Source organism: Pongo pygmaeus, chromosome 14, assembly GCF_028885625.2.
Source record: "Pongo pygmaeus isolate AG05252 chromosome 14, NHGRI_mPonPyg2-v2.0_pri, whole genome shotgun sequence".
Lineage (NCBI taxonomy): Eukaryota > Metazoa > Chordata > Mammalia > Primates > Hominidae > Pongo > Pongo pygmaeus.
In genome coordinates this window covers 27,489,720-27,509,139 of record NC_072387.2, presented here as the reverse complement: position 1 = coordinate 27,509,139, position 19,420 = coordinate 27,489,720, and the positions used below count along the sequence as shown (strand labels likewise).

General features: G+C 40.2%; 1 protein-coding gene across 8 annotated transcripts in view; it reads left to right on the top strand.

Moving 5' to 3' along the window:
• Window positions 1-203: 203 nt before the first annotated feature.
• The window catches only part of ZDHHC20 (zinc finger DHHC-type palmitoyltransferase 20), an 85,905-nt gene continuing 66,688 nt past the window's right edge, over window positions 204-19,420 (top strand). For 4 of the 8 annotated variants that reach the window (XM_054446292.2, XM_054446295.2, XM_063650607.1 and 1 more), the window contains exon 1: window positions 923-1,178. In XM_054446292.2, the coding sequence (XP_054302267.2) occupies window positions 1,061-1,178 (118 nt within the window). In that variant the 5' untranslated portion in view covers window positions 923-1,060. Of the gene's footprint in view, window positions 353-855; window positions 1,179-19,420 lie in introns of those variants that run through there. The other 4 variants (XM_054446297.2, XM_054446294.2, XM_054446296.2 and 1 more) reach the window with 4 other exon arrangements.

Here is a 19,420-nt window from a genome sequence, read left to right as displayed (position 1 = left end):
AGCTTGGGCGACAGAGCGAGAAGACCCTGTTTCAAAAAACAAACACAAAAATTCATTCTAACCAAAACTGAATGCTAGTAGCAGGAACTGGTATGAAGATTGCGGTCTGCAATCCCTTCTAATGCGTCTGACCTTGCATTGTGAAGTCTTCACAGTGATGCTTCTGGGTTCTATACGATTATCGTCATTGCTTAGCAATCTCTAGTTGTAAATAAATTCTTTAGATTTCCGTAGTCGTTTGCGGGGCAAGGAGAGGGTCATTTACATGCCCTTTCCTTCTCGCTACTCAATCTTAAATTTGGGTTACGAATCAAACTGATGGACCCTACATGGCTTCTACCCGAAATTACAGGTATCTACCGTTCCATCTTCAAGAAAGGGAGGGGTTCCGCCAAGATGGACATAAAAACCACAGGAGGAGCCTTCTAACAATGCATTCTTCGCACACTGAGTGGGGAATGGCCTTGTCATGTTTGAAACAGTGCCCCTACTACTCAATGTCCCAGGAACCCCAGTGGAGCGAGTTCTGTACACAGAGAGGCCCAAGATCCACAAATCAGCTAAGGAATTATTTCCATAGTCTCCCTCCCCCAATGAGTCTAGATCCACAAAAGCTATCCCCTGTCCCTCTCATCCATCAAGGGCGTGTTTTTCGCCTCTCCTTCCCCGGCCTCCCGCGTCTGCCCAGCCTGTCCGCATCCAGCCCCGCCACGCCCCATGGGCGGTCCCGAGCTGCGGCCCCGCCACCTCACCGACTCCCCGGCCGCGGAAACCCCGCCCCAACGGCGCGGAGACCGGGGGCGGCCCGCAGCCCGCGGCGGGCGGGCGGGGACGGACGCGGGGGGAGGGGGGCGACGGGATGTGGGGTGGGGGCGGGGCCTGGCCGGGCGCCGGGACGGGAGGAGTCCCGGCGGCGCCTCGGACTTTTGCTCCCACAAGTCCTGCCTCGGAGGCGGGGGAGCTGGACCAGCAGCCGCCTGGAGCGTCCGAGTCGCAGTCGCCGGGGCTCCCGCGTTCCCCAGAACGGTGGGACGCGGGGCTTGGCAGCCGCCAGCGGAACATGGCGCCCTGGACGCTGTGGCGCTGCTGCCAGCGCGTCGTGGGCTGGGTGCCGGTGCTCTTCATCACCTTCGTGGTCGTCTGGTCCTACTACGCGTACGTGGTGGAGCTCTGCGTGTGTGAGTACCGTCCCCGGGGACTGCGGCGGAGCGCGGGCCGCGGCTAGGGCGCTAGATAGGCCTCTGCGCCCGGCGCCCGCCGCCTTTCTGGAGCCAGCGCCGGACGCCGGGCGTCCGGCCCCGAACGCGCTCGGAAGCGCCGAGGTCGCTGCGCCCGCCGCTTTGTTCAATCCTGCGGCGCGGCCTTCGGGCGACCTGGGGCTCCTGAAGCCTTGCGGCGGCTTCCCTGGTGCAGGTCTGGCCCAGGGAGGCCCCAAGAGCTTCCTGGTTCCCGCCGACACCGGGGGTCCGCATCCTTCTGGGAAGGAACGTGCAGAACGGGAGTAGTCGAGCTTCTTAGAAGGTTTAGGTTGTGTTTGTGGCCTTTTTGGCTTTTGTTCATTTTTTCAAAAAAACCAAATCTGTTCCTTCTGGATTGTTTTTGTTCAAACTGCGCGAGAAGAAACGCCTGTTACCTGTAGAGCCGGCTGTGGCGGGTTGGGGGAAGGGAGGTGTGTGTTTTGGTAGCCTCGGGCTGGAGGCGAGTCAGACCTGGAGGACGAGTAAGCTCCCACTTTTGATTTTTTATGGTACTTGACTCATTGTAAAATTCATTTATTTCTACTCTGAATCCAGCCGACTTTTGCAAAAGGTTAAGACAGAAAGAATGGGTGGGAAGAGACATAACTTGATTATCTTTTTCTTGGCTGATTATTAAGGAGGCTTATATTTCTTATACTCATATTTTGGCGTGTTGTTTTCGTTACTTCCATTTCCCTGATTAGTTCTTAGCACAAAATTCTCATCTGATTCCCTGGAAAAAAAGGAGTAGCATTGCAGTGTACTTCAAGGATTTAACCTACTGGCTTGAATTGGTTGCCTTTAAGATTGAAGGAAATTGGTTGTCATTAATCAAAACACTGTTTAGGGGTGACTGCTATATTTGTGATATTGGGCAATTTCTCCAAGATTGTTTTGTCTTAAGTAAATTCTTCTTAGGCTTTGAGTACGTGGGTATTTTACACTTAAACCGGCCTCAACTAGGTTGTTCTGTATACATCTGCTGCCTATATCAATTTTTTATGAAAACCTAGGACCAAATGGTAAGTGGTGTTTGTAAACGTTATTGTTATTCCAGAATGTTCTACTCTTAGTCCTTAGACTGAATCTACCATTTTATGAAGGACTGTTAATAGTATTCTTTGAATAAAGAACCACATGAGCTAGAAACTAATGCTATGAATGAGAAGAATCTGTACCACCCACTCTTGAAAGTGGCAGAATCAAGACTTCAATTATGTTTGGATTTGTACAGCTTTCAACCAAGTATTTGGTTAAAACCCTAGTTCTATACATGGGAGAGAATGCTTTGGCTCAGAAAATTTATAAGTTTTGAAATTAAAACATCCACTGTTAAAATTACTTTGTACCTATAGAACGTTTAATTTTGAGACGACTATCCCTGCAGGTAGGCCCAGAATAAATTAGTTGTGGAATACATTTTCAAATAATATTAATCTTTTCAATATCACTGTTTAGTCTCATCCTTTTGGATACCAGAATGTTTACTAAAAATGATGTTTGAGTCAATTAAAATTACTAGATTTAAATATTTCTGGGAGCTACTTCCAGAAAGTGATAGTGATCGTAGGATTCTCATCAACTTATGATGATACCTCCTTTATCTTATTTACTCTGAAGTGAGCATTTATTCCAAAAGTTATATCATTTCTATTCTGTCAGAAGATTATTCCTACCATATTTTAATTCCCATAGTGGTTTTGAAGTAAAGCTGAAGGAGCACTAAAAATGTGCGTTTATGTTGAGATTCCACAGCTTAACCTGTAGATGGTTTTTGTCAAAAATATTAAAAAATGAGATCAAGCAGTGCTGTGAAAAGTCTTAAATTGCTTCTGATTTCTTTTACCACTTCAAATAAAGAAAGAGAAATGAACTTGAATTGAGAAGTGCCATGTGCTAGTGGGCATAGAGGGGACATTTCATTCACCCTCTCCTTTAATTCTTTCAGTATGTCACAGCATAGGTATCTCTACAGGTGGAGGAAGTGAGACTGAGCGAATAGGTCTTTTTGATTAGGTCACACAATTGTTGATTATTGGAATGTGACCCACATCTTTCCGTTCTTTCATATAACTTCAGTGAGCTATGAGGGTCAATGGAGCTGTAATTCTTTGGTCCATAATGGTGTGGGGGGTTAAAGACGTTGGCATATTTTTGGAGATCACTTAGTTAGGCTTGAGGCCCATTCTGTAGAGATTATACCCTACAATTTCATTAAGTTAAAACATTCTACAACTATGGCCTGATGCTTGGCAGAATCTTAAAATATTTGGTGATGAAAGGTCTTATGTAGAGGCTGTATTAACTTCTGAGTTATCTCATTTTAACTAGAGAGAATTTGGGAGGTCTGCAGTGTCACTGGAGTATAAAATAGTTGAGCATAAAAGTGCATTTACTCATATTAAAACTATCCTTTAAACTACTTGTATGTATTTGTTTTCATAAGTACTGACCCTCCCACTGAAATATGTATAGATATATTACTTTATAGGAGGACTTAAATGGAGGGAAGTGTGAGTTTTACTTAAAAGTGCTGTTTTAATAATTTTATAGATATTCTTTTTATTTATATATATATTTTTTGAGTCGGAGTTTCACTCTTGTTGCCCAGGCTGGAGTGCAATGGTGCGATCTTGGCTCACTGCAACCTCTGCCTCCTGGGTTCAAGTGATTCTCCTGCCTCAGCCTCCCAAGTAGTTGGGATTACAGGCGCCCGACACCACGCCCAGCTAATTTTTTTTGTATTTTTAGTAGAGATGGGGTTTCACTATGTTGGTAAGGCTGGTCTCGAACTCCTGACCTCAGGCAATCCACCCGCCTTGGCCTCCCAAAGTGCTGGGATTACAGGCATGAGCCACTGCTCCCGGCCTATAGGATATTCTTAGATTCTGATATTCTTTATCAAACTAGGGGGAGAAGATCATAATTATATCTTTACATGTATGTATTAATTCATTTAATCTTAATAATGATCCCCATAAGGTTAAGTAATTTGTCTACGGTTATAGAGCCAGTAAGTAGCATGGTAAGAATTGGAATTCAAGGGGTTTGGCTCCAAAGCCCATGCTGTTAACCACTATACAATGAATGACTAATCTATTTGGTGTCCAGATCTGGACACTCAGGACAGATTTCAGTCCTGTATATGATATATTTTTATAAAGTACTTTTCTCCTAAAAGGCAGCTGCAGAAGATTCCTAAATATCTCAGACAATAAAAATACCTGGCCCACAGTTGGCTGTAAGTTGAACAAATTGTTGATTACCAAGAGGCCCTCATTCCTTCTCACCCTCTGTAACTTCCTAATTTTGTAATTAGACGCACACACACACACACACCCCACTTCACTGGGAGTAATACTGAGGACGAAATTGAGGAAGAAGGTTAATGCATGTAAAACGGCCATCTCACAGGAGTGATAAGCTGAGAAGCAAAGATTAAGTAATTAGTAATGTTGGTCCTTGATTTTAAATTAGACTGAAATTCTCCTATGATTTTTTTCCCCAGGGTTGATATTTAAAGTATGAATGGATTGAATAACTTCTTCTCTTTGGTTAAGGTGGTTATTTTTGAGTAAAGTGCTAATTCTGGTTCCCAAGGTTTTATCAGAATATCTTGTTGTTCAGGTCATCTTGAGTTGTTAGTAGATGTGTACCTCTTCTTTGGCATGTAGAGAATCTTAGAACTTAAAGAGATTTTAAAGATAATCTCATTCAGTCCCTTTACTTCTGAGGAAACTGTTGCTCAAAAGAGCTATGTTGGCCGGGCGTGGTGGCTCACACCTGTAATCCCGGCACTTTGGGAGGCTGAGGCGGGCGGATCACGAGGTCAGGAGATTGAAACCATCCTGGCTAACACGGTGAAACCCCGTCTCTACTAAAAATACAAAAAATTAGCTGAGTGTGGTGGCGGGTGCCTGTAGTCCCAGCTACTCGGGAGGCTGAGGCAGGAGAATGGCATGAACCTGGGAGGCGGAGCTTGCAGTCAGCGGAGATCGCACCCCTGCACTCCAGCCTGGGCGACAGAGCGAGACTCTGTCTCAAAAACAAACCAACCAACCAACAAACAAAAGAGCTATGTTGTTTGTCCAAGAACAGGTATACCTTTTACATTTTTTCAGACAAATTTGTGGAGTGGACTCTAAACTTTGAGTCTGTATCAAATACTTCCTTGTGTCTCCTGCATAACTTCTTCAAATTTAGAGACAGATTAAGATAAATAACTTAAGCACTATCATTGCACACACTAGCTTGACACAGTTGATTCTGAAGTATCTTATTGTTCTTGAAAGAACCAGTTTTCTGTTTCATTGATTTTTCTCTTTTCTGTTTTGTTGTTTTCCTGTTTGATCTTTACTATTTCCTTTCTTTTACTTTGGGTTTAATATGCTCTTTTTCTAAATTAGTGTGGAAACCAAGGTCATTGATTTGAGCCCTTTCTTAGGTAGTTAGTCGTATAAATTTACTTCCAAATATTGCTTTAGTTTTATTCTATCAATTTTGATATGTTGTGTTGTCATTGTCATTCAATTCAAATTATTTTCTTGGGCTGGGCACAGTGGCTCACATCTGTACTACCAGCACTTTGGGATGCTTGATGAAACCTCGTCTTTTTGTTTGTTTGTTTTTGTTTTTGTTTTTGTTTTTTTGAGATGGAGTCTCATTTTGTCACCCAAGCTAGAGTGCAGTGTGGCGATCTTGGTTCACTGCAACCTCCTCCTCCAGGGTTCAAGCAATTCTCCTGCCTCAGCCTCTTGAGTAGCTGGGATTATAGGCATGTGCCACCACGCCTGGCTAATTTTTGTATTTTTAATAGAGATGGGGTTTTGCCGTGTTGGCCAGGGTGGTCTTCAACTCCTGACCTCAAGCGATCCACCCACCTCGGCCTCCCAAAGTGCTGGGATTACGGATGTGAGCCACCATGCCTGCCAAAACTCCATCTCTACAAAAAATACAAAAAATTAGATGGGCATGGTAGCTTGTGTCTGAAGTCCAACCGGAGGCTGAGACGGGAGGATCCCATGAGCCCAGGAGTTCAAGGCTGCGTTGAGCCATGATTGTGCCATTGCACTCCAGCCTGGGTTACAGAGCAAGACCCTTTCCCAAAGAACAAACAAATCCTTTTATTTTGTTTTGTTTTAAGACAGTTTTGCTCTGTTGCCCAGGCTGGAGTGCAATGGCGCAATCTCGGCTCACTCAGCTTCCACCCTTCAAAATTCAAATTATTTTCTAATTTCACTTTTGGTTTCATCTTTGACCCCATGGATTTAGTTTCCATTTATTTGGGGGTTTTCCAGATATCTTTCTGTTATTGATTTCAAATTTCCTTGTGGTCAGAGAACATACTTTGTATGACTTAAATCCTTTAAAATGTATTCAGGCTTGTTTTATAGCCCAGAATGTGGTCTGTCTGAGCTGTGTTCCATGTGTGCTTATGAAAAATATGTCTGTACTCAGCAATGTATTGTGCTGTTTGTTGCTGGGTGGAGTATTCTGTTATGTCATAATGCTCCATAAATGTCAATTAAGGCAAGTTGGTAGTGTTATTCAAGTCCTCTATATTCTTGCTTTCCTGTTTGTTCTCTCAATTATTAAGAGAGGTATAACTATAATTGTGATTTATTTCTCCTTGCAGTTCTATCAGTTTTTGCCTCATGTATTTTACATCTGTGTAATTAGGTGCATAAAACATTTAGGATTGCGATATCCTATTGACCAGTTGGCTCATTTAACATTATGAAGTGACTTTATTATCCCTGGTGATATTGTTTGCTCTGAAATCTGCTTTGGCAGATATTAACATGGGCACTAATCTTTCCTTTAATTATTGTTAGCATGGTGTATCTTTCTCCATCCTTTTAATGTGTATATGTCTTATATTTAAATTGTAATTCTTGTAAAGAGCATATATTTGGGTCTTTTAAAATCCAACCTGAAAATCTCTGCCTTTTAATAGGGGGTTTTGACCATTTACATTTAATGTGATTATTGATATAGGCTTAAGTCTATCATTTGCTCTCTGTTTTATTGTCTGTCCTCTTCTTTGTTCCATTTTCCTCCTTCTTTGACCTTCTTTTGAATTAATTGATCTTTACAATTTTTTTAATTTTGATTTTTAAAAATGATTCATTTTATCTCCTTATTGGCTTATTACTAGTAATTCTTTTTGTTACTTTATTGATTGCTTTAGGGCTTGTAACATGCGTCTTTGAGTTATCACAGTCCACCTTCAAGTTACATACTGTTTCATATATAATACCTTATAAAAGTATACTTCTATCTCTTCCATCTTGGCCTTTATGCTATTATTGTGCATTTTATATGTTGTAAACCTCACACTGTATTGCTACTAAGTTTAAACAGTTGATTATATTAATAGTTTTTAAAGATTTAGTTTTAAAAAACTCAAAATATATATATTTATTCCTATAGTTACCATTTCTAGTTCTCTTCATTCCTTTTTATAAACCCATCTAGTGTCATTTCCTTCTGCCTGAAGGGCCTCTTTTAACGTTCATTGTAGTGCACGTCAGCTGGACTGAATCATTTCAGTTTTTCTATGTCTGTAAAGTTTTAATTTTGCCTTTGGTTTTTAAAAGACAACTTGATCGAGATATAGTTTGCATGTCATAAAATTCACTAATTTAAGATGTACAATGCAGTTATTTTTAGTAAATTTGCCAAGTTTTGCAGTCATCACAACAATCCGTTTTTAGAACATTTCTGTCGCCACATTAAGATCCCTCATGCCTATTTACAGTTAATCCTTCTTCCCACCCCCAGCCCGAGGCAACCACTAATCCATGTTGTCTCCAAATGCCTTTTCTGAGCATCTCATACAACTGGAATAATACATGCTTGCAACACATATACTAAAATTGGAAGAGTACAGAGAAGATTAGCATAAAAACCAAGAAAAATTTAAAAAGGGAAAAAAATAAATGGAATCATACAATAAGTGTTTTTTTGTTTTTTTTGGAGATGGAACTTCACTCCTGTTGCTCAGGGTGGAGTGCAATAGTGTGATCTTGGCTCACTGCAACCTCCACCTCCTGAGTTCAAACGATTCTCCTGCCTCAGCCTCTCAAGTAGTTGGGACTACAGGTGTGTGCCGCCATGCCCTGCTAATTTTTTTTGTATTTTTAATAGAGACAGGGTTTCACCATGTTGGCCAGGCTAGTCTTGAACTCCTGACCTCAGGTGATCCACCTGCCTCAGCCTCCCAAAGTGCTGGGGTTACAGGTGTGAGCCACCATGCCCGGCCAATAAGTGGTCTTTTTGTCAGGTGTATTTTGCATAGCATAATGTTTTTGAGGTTCATCTGTGTATTATGTATCAGTATTTCTCCCCTACTCTTCACTTCACATCCTAATTTGTATTTTTCTGTTTTCAAAACATATTCACAGTTTTATTTAGGAATATATTTCTAGTGAGCCTCCCCACATCATTTGTACATTGAATTAGAATATAAATTAAAAGTATGCACTTTCTTATATTTATTTATGTACCTGAATAATCCTGCTTACAAGACTTGTAGTATAATTGGGTCCTGTTTGTTCTTGTATCCATTAGAGCCTAGTGCTAATAGACTTTAAATTAATATAACTTGAATTGAATTGAATCATACTCTTGTAAACTCACTTGAATCATGTTTGAATGTTAGGACACACAAACATCTAGAATAATAATACTAATTATAGTTACAAAACATGTATTTCACAATCTTTAGTGGTAAAGTCTACCTGAAATGGCTTATTGGTCCTACATACAGTCTTTGTTTTGGGTTATGAAACAGTGATTCTTTGAAATTATGCTGACATGGTTTAAAAAAATCTATTTCCCTAAATCTTATCCTCAGTGGTTGGCATACTTATAGGAAAAGTTAAATGTGATTAGAATTAAAAACAAAAAACTTTTGGCCAGGCATGGTGATTCATGCCTCTAATTTCAGTACTTTGGGAAGCCCAAGTAGGAGGATTGCTTGAAGCCAGGAATTCAAGGGCAGTTTGGGCAACATAGCAATACCCTTTACAAAAATAAAATAAAAAATTAGCCAGGCATGGTGGTACCCACCTGTAGTCCCAGCTACTTGGGAGGCTGAAGTAGGAGGATTACTTGAGCCCGGGATTTCGAGGCTGCAGTGAGCTATGATCACACCACTGCACTCCAGCCTGAGTTACAGAGACCCTGTCTCCCCCCCCAAAAAAAAAACACCTTTTTATTAATTTTATCATTTTGCATCTATTTTCAGATGCGAGAGTGTAGTAATTTTCTAGCTAACTTGCCTTTGAAAGATACAGTGGCCAGAAGACCTATTTATTTGAATTCTGCAGTTACCTTAGCCTTCTCTTTTACTTTTTGTTATTTTTGAAGAAAAGGGTTTTTTTCTCATGACTACTGGTGAGTTAATCTGTCCTGGTATTATTTTCTGTGTGACTAGATAGCAAACTGGTCTGAGAGAGCTCTGTAAATATATATTTTTTAAAACCCACCTAAACTCAAATGAAAAAAAAGATCTGTTTTATTTCCCCTCATAAACTAAACCTTCTTTGGGGCTTCCCTGCTTTCTTGAAAGACAGGAAATATGGAGGAGAAAGATGCTGGACAACCTAGAAACCAAGTCAGACTGTTTAGAAGAACCTTATGCCCTAGTCATGCAAATAACAGCCTGGCTGCTTCTCTGCCCACTCGCTTTCCGGCAGAGAAGTAGTACTATGCTGAACTCCAGACTCTAATCTGTTTACTTGACATCTCTGCTTGGAGATCTAATAGGCATTGTAGACAAAACTCTTGATTTTCTTTTTTGTCCTCACTTGAACCTGCTGCTCCTAATAGCTCAGTAAATGACAGTTGTATCCTTCTACTTCTTGGGTTGAAAAGTCATTCTACATCCGGTTAATCAGCTTGTTCTGTCATTAAATGTATAAAATCCAGCTGCTTCTCACCGCTACTACTGCAACTGTTATACTCCTTTAAACCACCATGATCTCTGCTTAGTGTAATGGATTGAAAAACATGACTATAATAATTTGCACCGTCTAGGTGCAGTGGCTCACGCCTGTAATCTCAGCACTTTGGGAGGCCGAGGTGGGCAGATCACCTGAGGTCAGGAGTTCGAGAGCAGCTTCATCAACATGGCAAAACCCCATCTCTACTAAAAATACAAAAATTAGCTGGGAGTGGTGGCACACACCTGTAATCCCAGGTACTCAGGAGGCTGAGGCAGGAGAATCGCTTGAACCCGGGAGGCAGAGGTTGCAGTGAGCTGAGATCATGTCACTGCTCTCCAGCCTGGGCGACAGAGTGAGACTCTGTCTCCAAAAATATATATATATATAATAATAATAATAATTTGTACCATCTTCCATCAAGAAATAGTCTGTTTACCACCCATTGAATCTGGGCTGGCCTTGTACTTGCTTTGGCCAGTAGAATGTGGTAGGTATGTGCGTTCTGGAACTCAGGCCTCAAGACAGCATACATCTTCTGCCTTAGCTCTTTTGGGACATTCTGGTCATCGTGTAAGGAGTCCAGACTAGACTGCTGAGTGAGAGACCACATGGAGAAGAGGCCCAGCCAAGAGAAACCAGAACCCCTAATGTGTGAACAAGGCCATTTTAGACTCCCACCCCATTCGAGCTGCCTGATGACTGCTGTTAGTAGAAAAACATTCCAGCTGATCATAGCCCAAACTGCTGACCTACACAATTGCAGGAAATATTGAACAGTGGTTGTTTAAAGTAACTAAGTTTTAGGGTGGGTTGTTAATGCCATATTATCACCTATATTGTTATAGTATCCTTGTAAACCTGTCTCTTTCTCTACTTCACCCCCACCTTTATTCCATGTGTTCTCCAGGAAGCAGTCAGAATGGTCTTTTTCAAATTAATATCAGTTTGTTACTCCCATTCTCAAGACCTCGACTGGCTTCCTCTCTTGCTCAGCAAGATATCTAAAAGCCTTACCATGGCCTTTAAGGCATTATGTATTCATTACTTCATTACTTCTCTGACATAATTTCCTTTCCACTCTTCCTCTAATTTTATCTCTAACTTAAGAAATCTATTTTCTATAGACAGAGGTGTGGGAGGGTGTGTTGTCTAAGGGAGGGAGCCCTCCACATCATCACCATGTGGGATTTTAAGATTAATATCTGACACTATTCCTGTAAGCATATAAGCAATGCATTTAGATACTGCTCAAATATGTAGAACATATACTTGAACAGATGGGCATTACACTTAAGTAACTGATATAATAAAGAATAAAGGTGACTAGTTTTATGGAGAATAGATTCCCTTAAGTAGAGATCCATAGGTCTTTAAAATAAAATGTAAAAAAAAAATTGGTTTTAAAACATCTCTATTTTGGCTTTCCCAATGCATTTTACTAACTATCGTGAACTTTGAACCACTCATTGGAATCATAGGAAGAGTTAATTTTTATGGACATACTAATTCAACAGCATATAAAAACAAACACAGACTTATTAAATGTGAAGTCTTCTGGGAAGCTTTTAAGACTAATTGCAGGAAAAGGATATCCTCAGCATCTGAAGGAAATAATACCAAATATACCAAAATATTAACAGTGTATGTTGCTGGGTGTGAGATTATACTGATTTTTTCCTTATGCAATACATAGCCTCTTAATAGACTTTTGTATTTTCCCCTTACAGCATATTCTTCCCTTATCCCCCAAAGAGCTAATGAATCTGCTAAAAAAATACAAGTCATGATTATTACTCCTCTGCTCAGCACCCTCTGATGGCTTTCCACTTTGCTTAAAATGAAATTCAAAGTTGAAAATATATAAGGCTCTAGATGCTCTGGCCTGCCACTGCTTCTGACCTAATTTCTTCCTTTGCTCATTCTGCTTCAGCCAACAGACCACCTTTCTTTTCATCTGTCAGGCCACCGGAGGACCCTTGAACTTCCTGTTCCTTCTGCCTGGAATGCTTTCCTCCCAGATTTCCGCATGGCTAGCTCTCACTTCGTCTAGATCGCTGTTTAGATAGTCACCTATCAGAGAGGCGTTCCTGACTACCCTCTGTAAAAGAAGTACTTGTCTTTTACTGTCTCCTCACCCTGCATTTTTCCCCCCTCATAGCGCCTATTATTACTTGACATACAGTTATTTTTGTTTCTCTCCAGAGTCGTATATTCACTGCTGTATTTCCAGAACCTAAAATAGGGTCTGGTATAATATGTTCTCAATAGGATATTTGTTGAATGAGTGAATTGATTGTGTAGCTGCTAGTTCCCATGCTAGTAGAAGAGGGAGAATTGGAATGTTTTCATATAGTAGACAACTTGCAATTATTGATAATCGGTATTATTGATAATCTTAAAGTTGCCTCTCGATTTCAGATAGCCTGTTCATTAGGCAGGTGAGGAAACTGTCTTGAATTGTCAGGAGGAAATGTTAATTATAATAGCTATTATTATTATTATTTATTGTATGCCCACTATGTGTCTGACATATAGTCTAAGGCATTTCACTTATGTTAGGTCTTTTTTAATTCTAGCTGTATTGGAGAGAGATTGTTAGCATTATTTTATGGATTAAAAACAAAGACTCATAGGTTAAAGATCTCTTTTCAGGCCATACAATTGATACATAAAACCAAAGCTCAAATCCACATCTGTGTAACTCTATAAGTTGTGCCCTTTCCATTATACATTTGTCCATTAAAATATTTAATAATTTATAAGCTCTATTTGCAGGCCTTTCATTATATTTGTTATAACTAGTCAAATCTTGTGTTTGGGGCATGTAATGCAAATAAGACAAAACCTCTCCCATATATATATATAAAAATATATAAAACATACATGTAAAACGTGTGTGTGTATGTGTGTGTGTGTGTATGTGTTTTGAGACAGGGTCTCACTCTGTTGCCCAGGCTGGAGTGCATTTGGCTTGCTGCAGCCTCAAACTCCCAGACTCAAGTAATCCTTCCACCTTAGCCTCCTGAGTAGCTGGGACTACAGGCGCATAACACCATGGCTGGCCAATTTTTGTATTTTTTATAGAGACGAGGTCTTGCTATGTTGCCAGGGCTGGTCTCGAACTCCTAAGCTCAAGCAGTCCTCCCACCTCAGCCTCCCAGAGTGCTGGGATTGAAGACATGAGCCATTGTGCCCAGCCCTATATTTTTATGCAGGTGACATTTGGTATAACAGTACCTATCGAGCAGTTTGGAGGAAAAAGATCATAAAAAGGTAGGGGATGGATATACCTACTAACTTTCACGTAGAGAAGGCTGATTTACTGGCTGTTTGTATTTATAACTATTTCAGATCTATCCTTATTTCTTGGGTTTATGGCCCAATACAAATAATTTAGTAGAACAACATAAATTTACAATTTTATCATATATAATGTATTTTTTGAAAGTACCCTTTATTATCACTATCATTTTATAAAAGGATATTCTAATATCAAAGTATGAGACATCATCTGAATGAAGACTTCAGTGCTTTTAAATTATGGCAGTTTATGAAAAATTATCTCCTTTTTGCTCATGTTTCTTGTTTTACTGTGGCCTGGGTCATAGACTTGGATTTGGGAGTCATTTCTTCAGCATACCAATTTATCTCTCCAACTAGTTTCTATGTTGATCTACATATTAAACAAGTAACCTTCCGTGACTTCCAGGCAGTCTGTTTAGAGCCTAAAGCCTTAACCTGAAACCAGGGAGGTGAGGTATTCCTGGTTCTAACAACAAAATTTTGCTTATTTATTTATTAATTTTTTTGAGACAGAATCTCGCTCTGTCACCCAGGCTAGAGTGCAGTGGCACAATCTCAGCTCCGTGCAACCCCCACCTCCTGGGTTCAAGCACTTCTCCTGCCTCAGCCTCCCAAGTAGCTGGGACTATAGGCACACGCCACCACACCTGGCTAATTTTTGTATTTTTAGTAGAGATGGGGTCTCCCCATGTTGGCCAGGCTGACTCTGACCTCAAGTGATCCTCCCGCCTTGGCCTCCCTAAGTGCAGGAATTACAGGTGTGAGCCACCGCATGCAGCCAAAATTTTAGAACACAGACTAATCATAAGATCATGTTATCTATAGCTGTATGTGGAAGTTCTAGAAAAATGAGAGTTGGCAGATAATATTTTAAATCCTTCTGACAATATTGAAGGACCCCAGGAAATAGTAATAATTATCCTTACTATTCATGCATTTAATGCGGTAAGTAATTAAGTGGTCTCTCTATATCTTTTGATCTTTACAATAACTCTACAAAGGAGATGCATATTTTTCTTCAATTTATAATTTGACAAGTTGACTTAGTTCCTCAATTCAGACCTTTCCACATATCCTTCTAAAACCCATACAGGTTAGTAAGAGCAAATAAAATCAACTATATAACCTGGTCCTATGGCATAACTAGGACATAGAGAATTTTTAAAACTGCAGTTTATATGTGAGTGGGGAAATAGTCATCTAAGAATAGCTAGGTGAACTCTGGTGACTATATCAGAACTAAGAGTAAGGGACTCTGCAGAGGATAACAGGCTCTTTGCTCATCCTCAGAAGATGAGAACCCTATCCGGAGTGGGAAATACTGAAAACAGGTCTGAAATCTGGTGGATCAGAGCATGGCAGCTGAGAATGCAAAAGAAAAGGGACTTGTAAAAGTGTTTATGACTTGAGATGGCAGCCTTAAAAAAAAACTCCTAGGGGAGAAGGTGGCACCTTGGAAGTTGAAAGTGTCCCATGAAGTATTAATATTTAATAGTAAAGAGAAAGAAGGAAATAACTGGAAGGACACAGCTGAAACAAGAGTATCAAAGCAATAGAGGATAAATAAATGCACTGTCCATCTAGCAAATAAACTGTACTTCATTGAAGTAACAGGAGAAGGCACTGGTAGAAATAAGAAATTAAGCAAGCCCTTTTGCCCCAGAGGGTGTCTTGCTGTGGATGGTCCATGAAAATCAGTGTAACTCAGCATGAACAATAATTAAAACAGCATCCATGTAGATTTCTCTGATTCAAAAAATGAGAATCAATGCTTTTCAGTAGATGAAAATACATTAAAAGGCAACAAAGAAGAGAACTAATTCAGCATCCAGACATAAATTAAATATAAATAAATATCTGCTGAATAAAAGAAACTCCAAGTCAAAAGTTGTTTTTTTTTTTTTGCTTGTTTTTTTTTTTTTTTTGAGATAGAGTCTCGCTCTGTTGCCCAGACTGGAGTCCAGTGGTGTGATCTTGGCTCACTGTAATCTCTGCCTCCCGGGTTCAAGCAATTCTCGTGCCTCAGCCTCCTGAGTAGCTGGGATTACAAGCGCATGCTACCACACCCAGCTAATTTTTGTATTTTTAGTAGAGACAGGGTTTCACCATGTTGGCCAGGCTGGTCTTGAACTCCTGACCCCAAGTGATCCACCCGCCTTGGCCTCCCAAAGTGCTGAGATTACGGGCGTGAGTCACCATGCCCGGCCAAGTCAAAAGTTTTTAAAACTCAATAAAAACAGTCAACGAGCCGGAAGATCTGAAATAAAAGCTGTTCAAACTCAGGAAAGAAATGGAAAATAAGACAGTATCAGAAATGAAGACTAAACTACAAGATACCCAAAGGTGAACAGATGTGATTGAAGATACAGTGAAGGCATAGAGGATAGAAATGGAAAAAGCCAGGAGCCTGAAATCACGATAAAGGGAAAGGTAAAAGGATTGGAGGAAAAAATGATGGATATACAAGCTAGGCTAAGATTCATTATTATAATTCACCATCTTAATACATCCAGTAAGAAAAATCATTATTTCTATATATACCAAAAAGGTATTTGAAAAGTCCAACACATCCATTCTTGATAAACAGTAAAATAGGGATACATAACGTAAACAACGTAAACAAAATTTATGATACCTAACGTAAACAAAATTTATGTACACACAAAGTGCTTGATAAAATTCCACTATAAAACCAGGAATAATGATGCCTACTATGTCCATTACTTGGTAATATTGTATTGACGGAATTAATTACCACATTCATTCAAGAGAAAATAATCAGGAGCGTGAGACTTTGGAAAAGGGAAAACTATTTCTGTGTGCAGATTATCTGATAGTGTATGTTGAAAAGCCAAGAGAATAACAACAGAAAACCTAGACAAAAAGAATTGAGTAAAATGGCAGAATAAAAAATTAGCAAACAAAACCCAATACTTTTTATATATACAATAATTTAGTTTGAAAATATAGTGGAAGAGGGCTGGGCGCGGTGGCTCATGCCTGTATCCCAGCACTTTGGGAGGCCGAGGTGGGCAGATCACGAGGTCAGGAGATCAAGACCATCCTGGCTAACACGGTGAAACCCCGTCTCTACTAAAAATACAAAAAAAAAAAATTAGCTGGGCGTGGTGGCGAGCGCCTGTACTCCCAGTTACTTGGGAGGCTGAGGCAAATGGCATGAACCCGGGAGGCGGAGCTTGCAGTAAGTGGTGGTCGCCACTGCACTCCAGCCTGAGCGACAGTGCGAGACTCTGTCTCAGGAGAGAAAAAAAAAAAAAAAAAAAAGAAAAGAAAAGAAAATAGAGTGGAAGAGAACTGTCCATATCTGGTAACATCCAAAAGAGAAAATACCTTAGAAAAAAACAAGAAAAATGTCACATTCACAAGAGGAAAACATTCTTAAAAGACCCAAAATGTGACTTGAACAAATGGAAAGACATTTCATTCTTTATGTTCATAGACAGAATAATTCAACATTACAAAGATGCCAGCCAGTTCTCCCCCAATTAATGTGTAAGTGAATTCTAATCCCAGTAAACATTTTTTTGTTTCTGGTGCTAGACAAGTTGATACCAGAGGTCTTATGGAAAAATAAGAAAGAATAAGCCACCAGGAAATCTCTGAAAAATAAGAGCAATAAGTAGGGGAAATACCCCAGATTTTAAACCAAAAAGCCTTATAATTAAAATTGTGGGGGCAGGAAGTATATGAGAACTTTCTACTTTCTGCCCAATTTTGCTGTGAACTGAAAACTGCTCTAAAAATAGTCTCTCTCTCTCTCTTTTTTAAAACTGTGTGGTATGGTGCATGGACAGATGTGTTGACTAATGGAACAGTATATAATGTCCAGAAATAGACTAATTCAAGAAATTTAGAATATTGTAAAAATAGCACATCAAATTACAGAGGAAAAGATGGGACAACTGGATACATATTTTCTAACAGTAAAATCAGGTCCATACCTCATGCTGTGTTTTAGTATAAACTAAAAATGGATAAAATCTTTTGTCATACACACACACACACACACACACACACACACACTTTTTGTTTGTTTTTGAGACAGAGTTTTGCTCTTGTCATCCAGGCTGGAGTGCAATGGCATGATCTTGGCTCACTGCAACCTCAGCCTCCCGGATTGAAGTGATTCTCCTCCCTCAGCCTCCCAAGTAGCTGGGACTACAGCTGTGTGCCACCATACCTGGCTAATTTTTGTATTTTTAGTAGAGACAGTTTCACCATGTTGGCCAAGCTGGTCTCAAACTCCTGACATCAGGTGATCCACCCACCTCGGCCTCCCAGAGTGCTGGGATTACAGGCGTTGATCCGCACGTGGCGGATCTTATATTTTTAACTTTTTATTTTAAAATAATTTGACTTTTGAAAAACAGTACAAACAATTATCATATAACCTTCACCCACATTTTCTAAGTGTTACTATTTGTCATATGTGCTTTGTCATTCATTCATTCATTCTCTCTCTGAAATGTATGAGACTAAGTTGTAGAGCTAATGCCCCTTTACCTATGTTTACCTTTATTTCCTAAGAACGAGAACATTGTCTTTTTTTTTTTTTCTGAGAAAGAGTCGCCCAGGCTGGAGTGTCGTGGTGCGATCTTGGCTCACTGAAACCTCTGCCTCCTGGATTTGAGCAATTCTCGTGCCTCACCTCTCGAGTAGCTGGGATTACAGGCGCATGCCACCATACCTGGCTAATTTTTGTATTTTTAGTAGAGATGGGGTCTCACCATGTTGGCCAGGCTGGTCTTGAACTTGTGACCTCAGGTGATCCACCTGCCTCAGCCTCCCATATTGCTGGTATTACAGGCATGAGCCACCATGCCTGGGAATTAGAATATTATATAACCAGAGTGCAGTTATTAAAATCAATAAATTAGTATTGATTAAATACTAATCTTTAATCTGTAGGCCTATTCAGACTTCATTTGTCCACTCAGTTCCTTGTTCTGCTCCACAGTTCAGTCTAGGATCACACAGTGCAGATGTCATGTCTCTTTAGTGTCCTTATATTCGGAAGAGGTCTTCAGTCTTTATTTCATAATCATGATTTTTTAAGAGTACAGGTTTGTTTTACTTTGTTTTGTTTTGAGACAGGGTATCACTCTGTTATCACTCTGCTGCAGTGCAGAGTGCAGGCTGGAGTGCAGTGGTGTGTTCGCGGCTCACTGCAGCCTAGACCTCCTGGGCTCAGGCAATCCTCCTGCCTCAGCCTCTTTAGTAGCCGAGACCACAGGCATATGCCACCATGCCTGGCTAATATTTGAAATTTTTGTAGAAACAGGGTCCCACTATGTTGCCCAAACTGGTCTTAAGTTCCTGGGCTCAAGCGATCCTCTTGCCTCAGCCTCCTTACGTGTTGGGATTACAGGCGTGAGCCACTGCACTCGGCCAAGGTTTATTTTGTAAATGTTCCTCAATTTAGGTTTATCTGATCTTTCCTCATGTTTAGATTCAGAGAATTGCAGGCATGCCTTGGTGGGAAAATTGCAGGTTTGATTTCATACCACCACAATAAAGCAAATATCAAAACAAAGCAAGTCACACAAGGTTTTGGTTTCCTACTGCATGTAAAAGTTGTGTTCACTCTATACTGTAGTCTGTTAAGTGTGCAATAGCATTATGTCTTTAAAAAATACTTTTTGCTAAAAAATGCTAGCAATTAGCAATCACCTAATCCTTCAGCAAGTCTTGATCTTTTTGCTGGTGAAGGTCTTGCCTCGATCGTGATGGCTGCTGACTGATCAGGGAGGTGGTTGCTGAAGGCTGGGGTAGCTGTGGCAATTTCTCAAAACAAGACAAGAACGAAGTTTGCCACATCTGTTGACTCTTCCTTTCACAATATTTTTCTGTAGCATGTGATGCTGTTTGATAGCATTTTACTCACGGTAGAACTTCTTTCAGAAATTG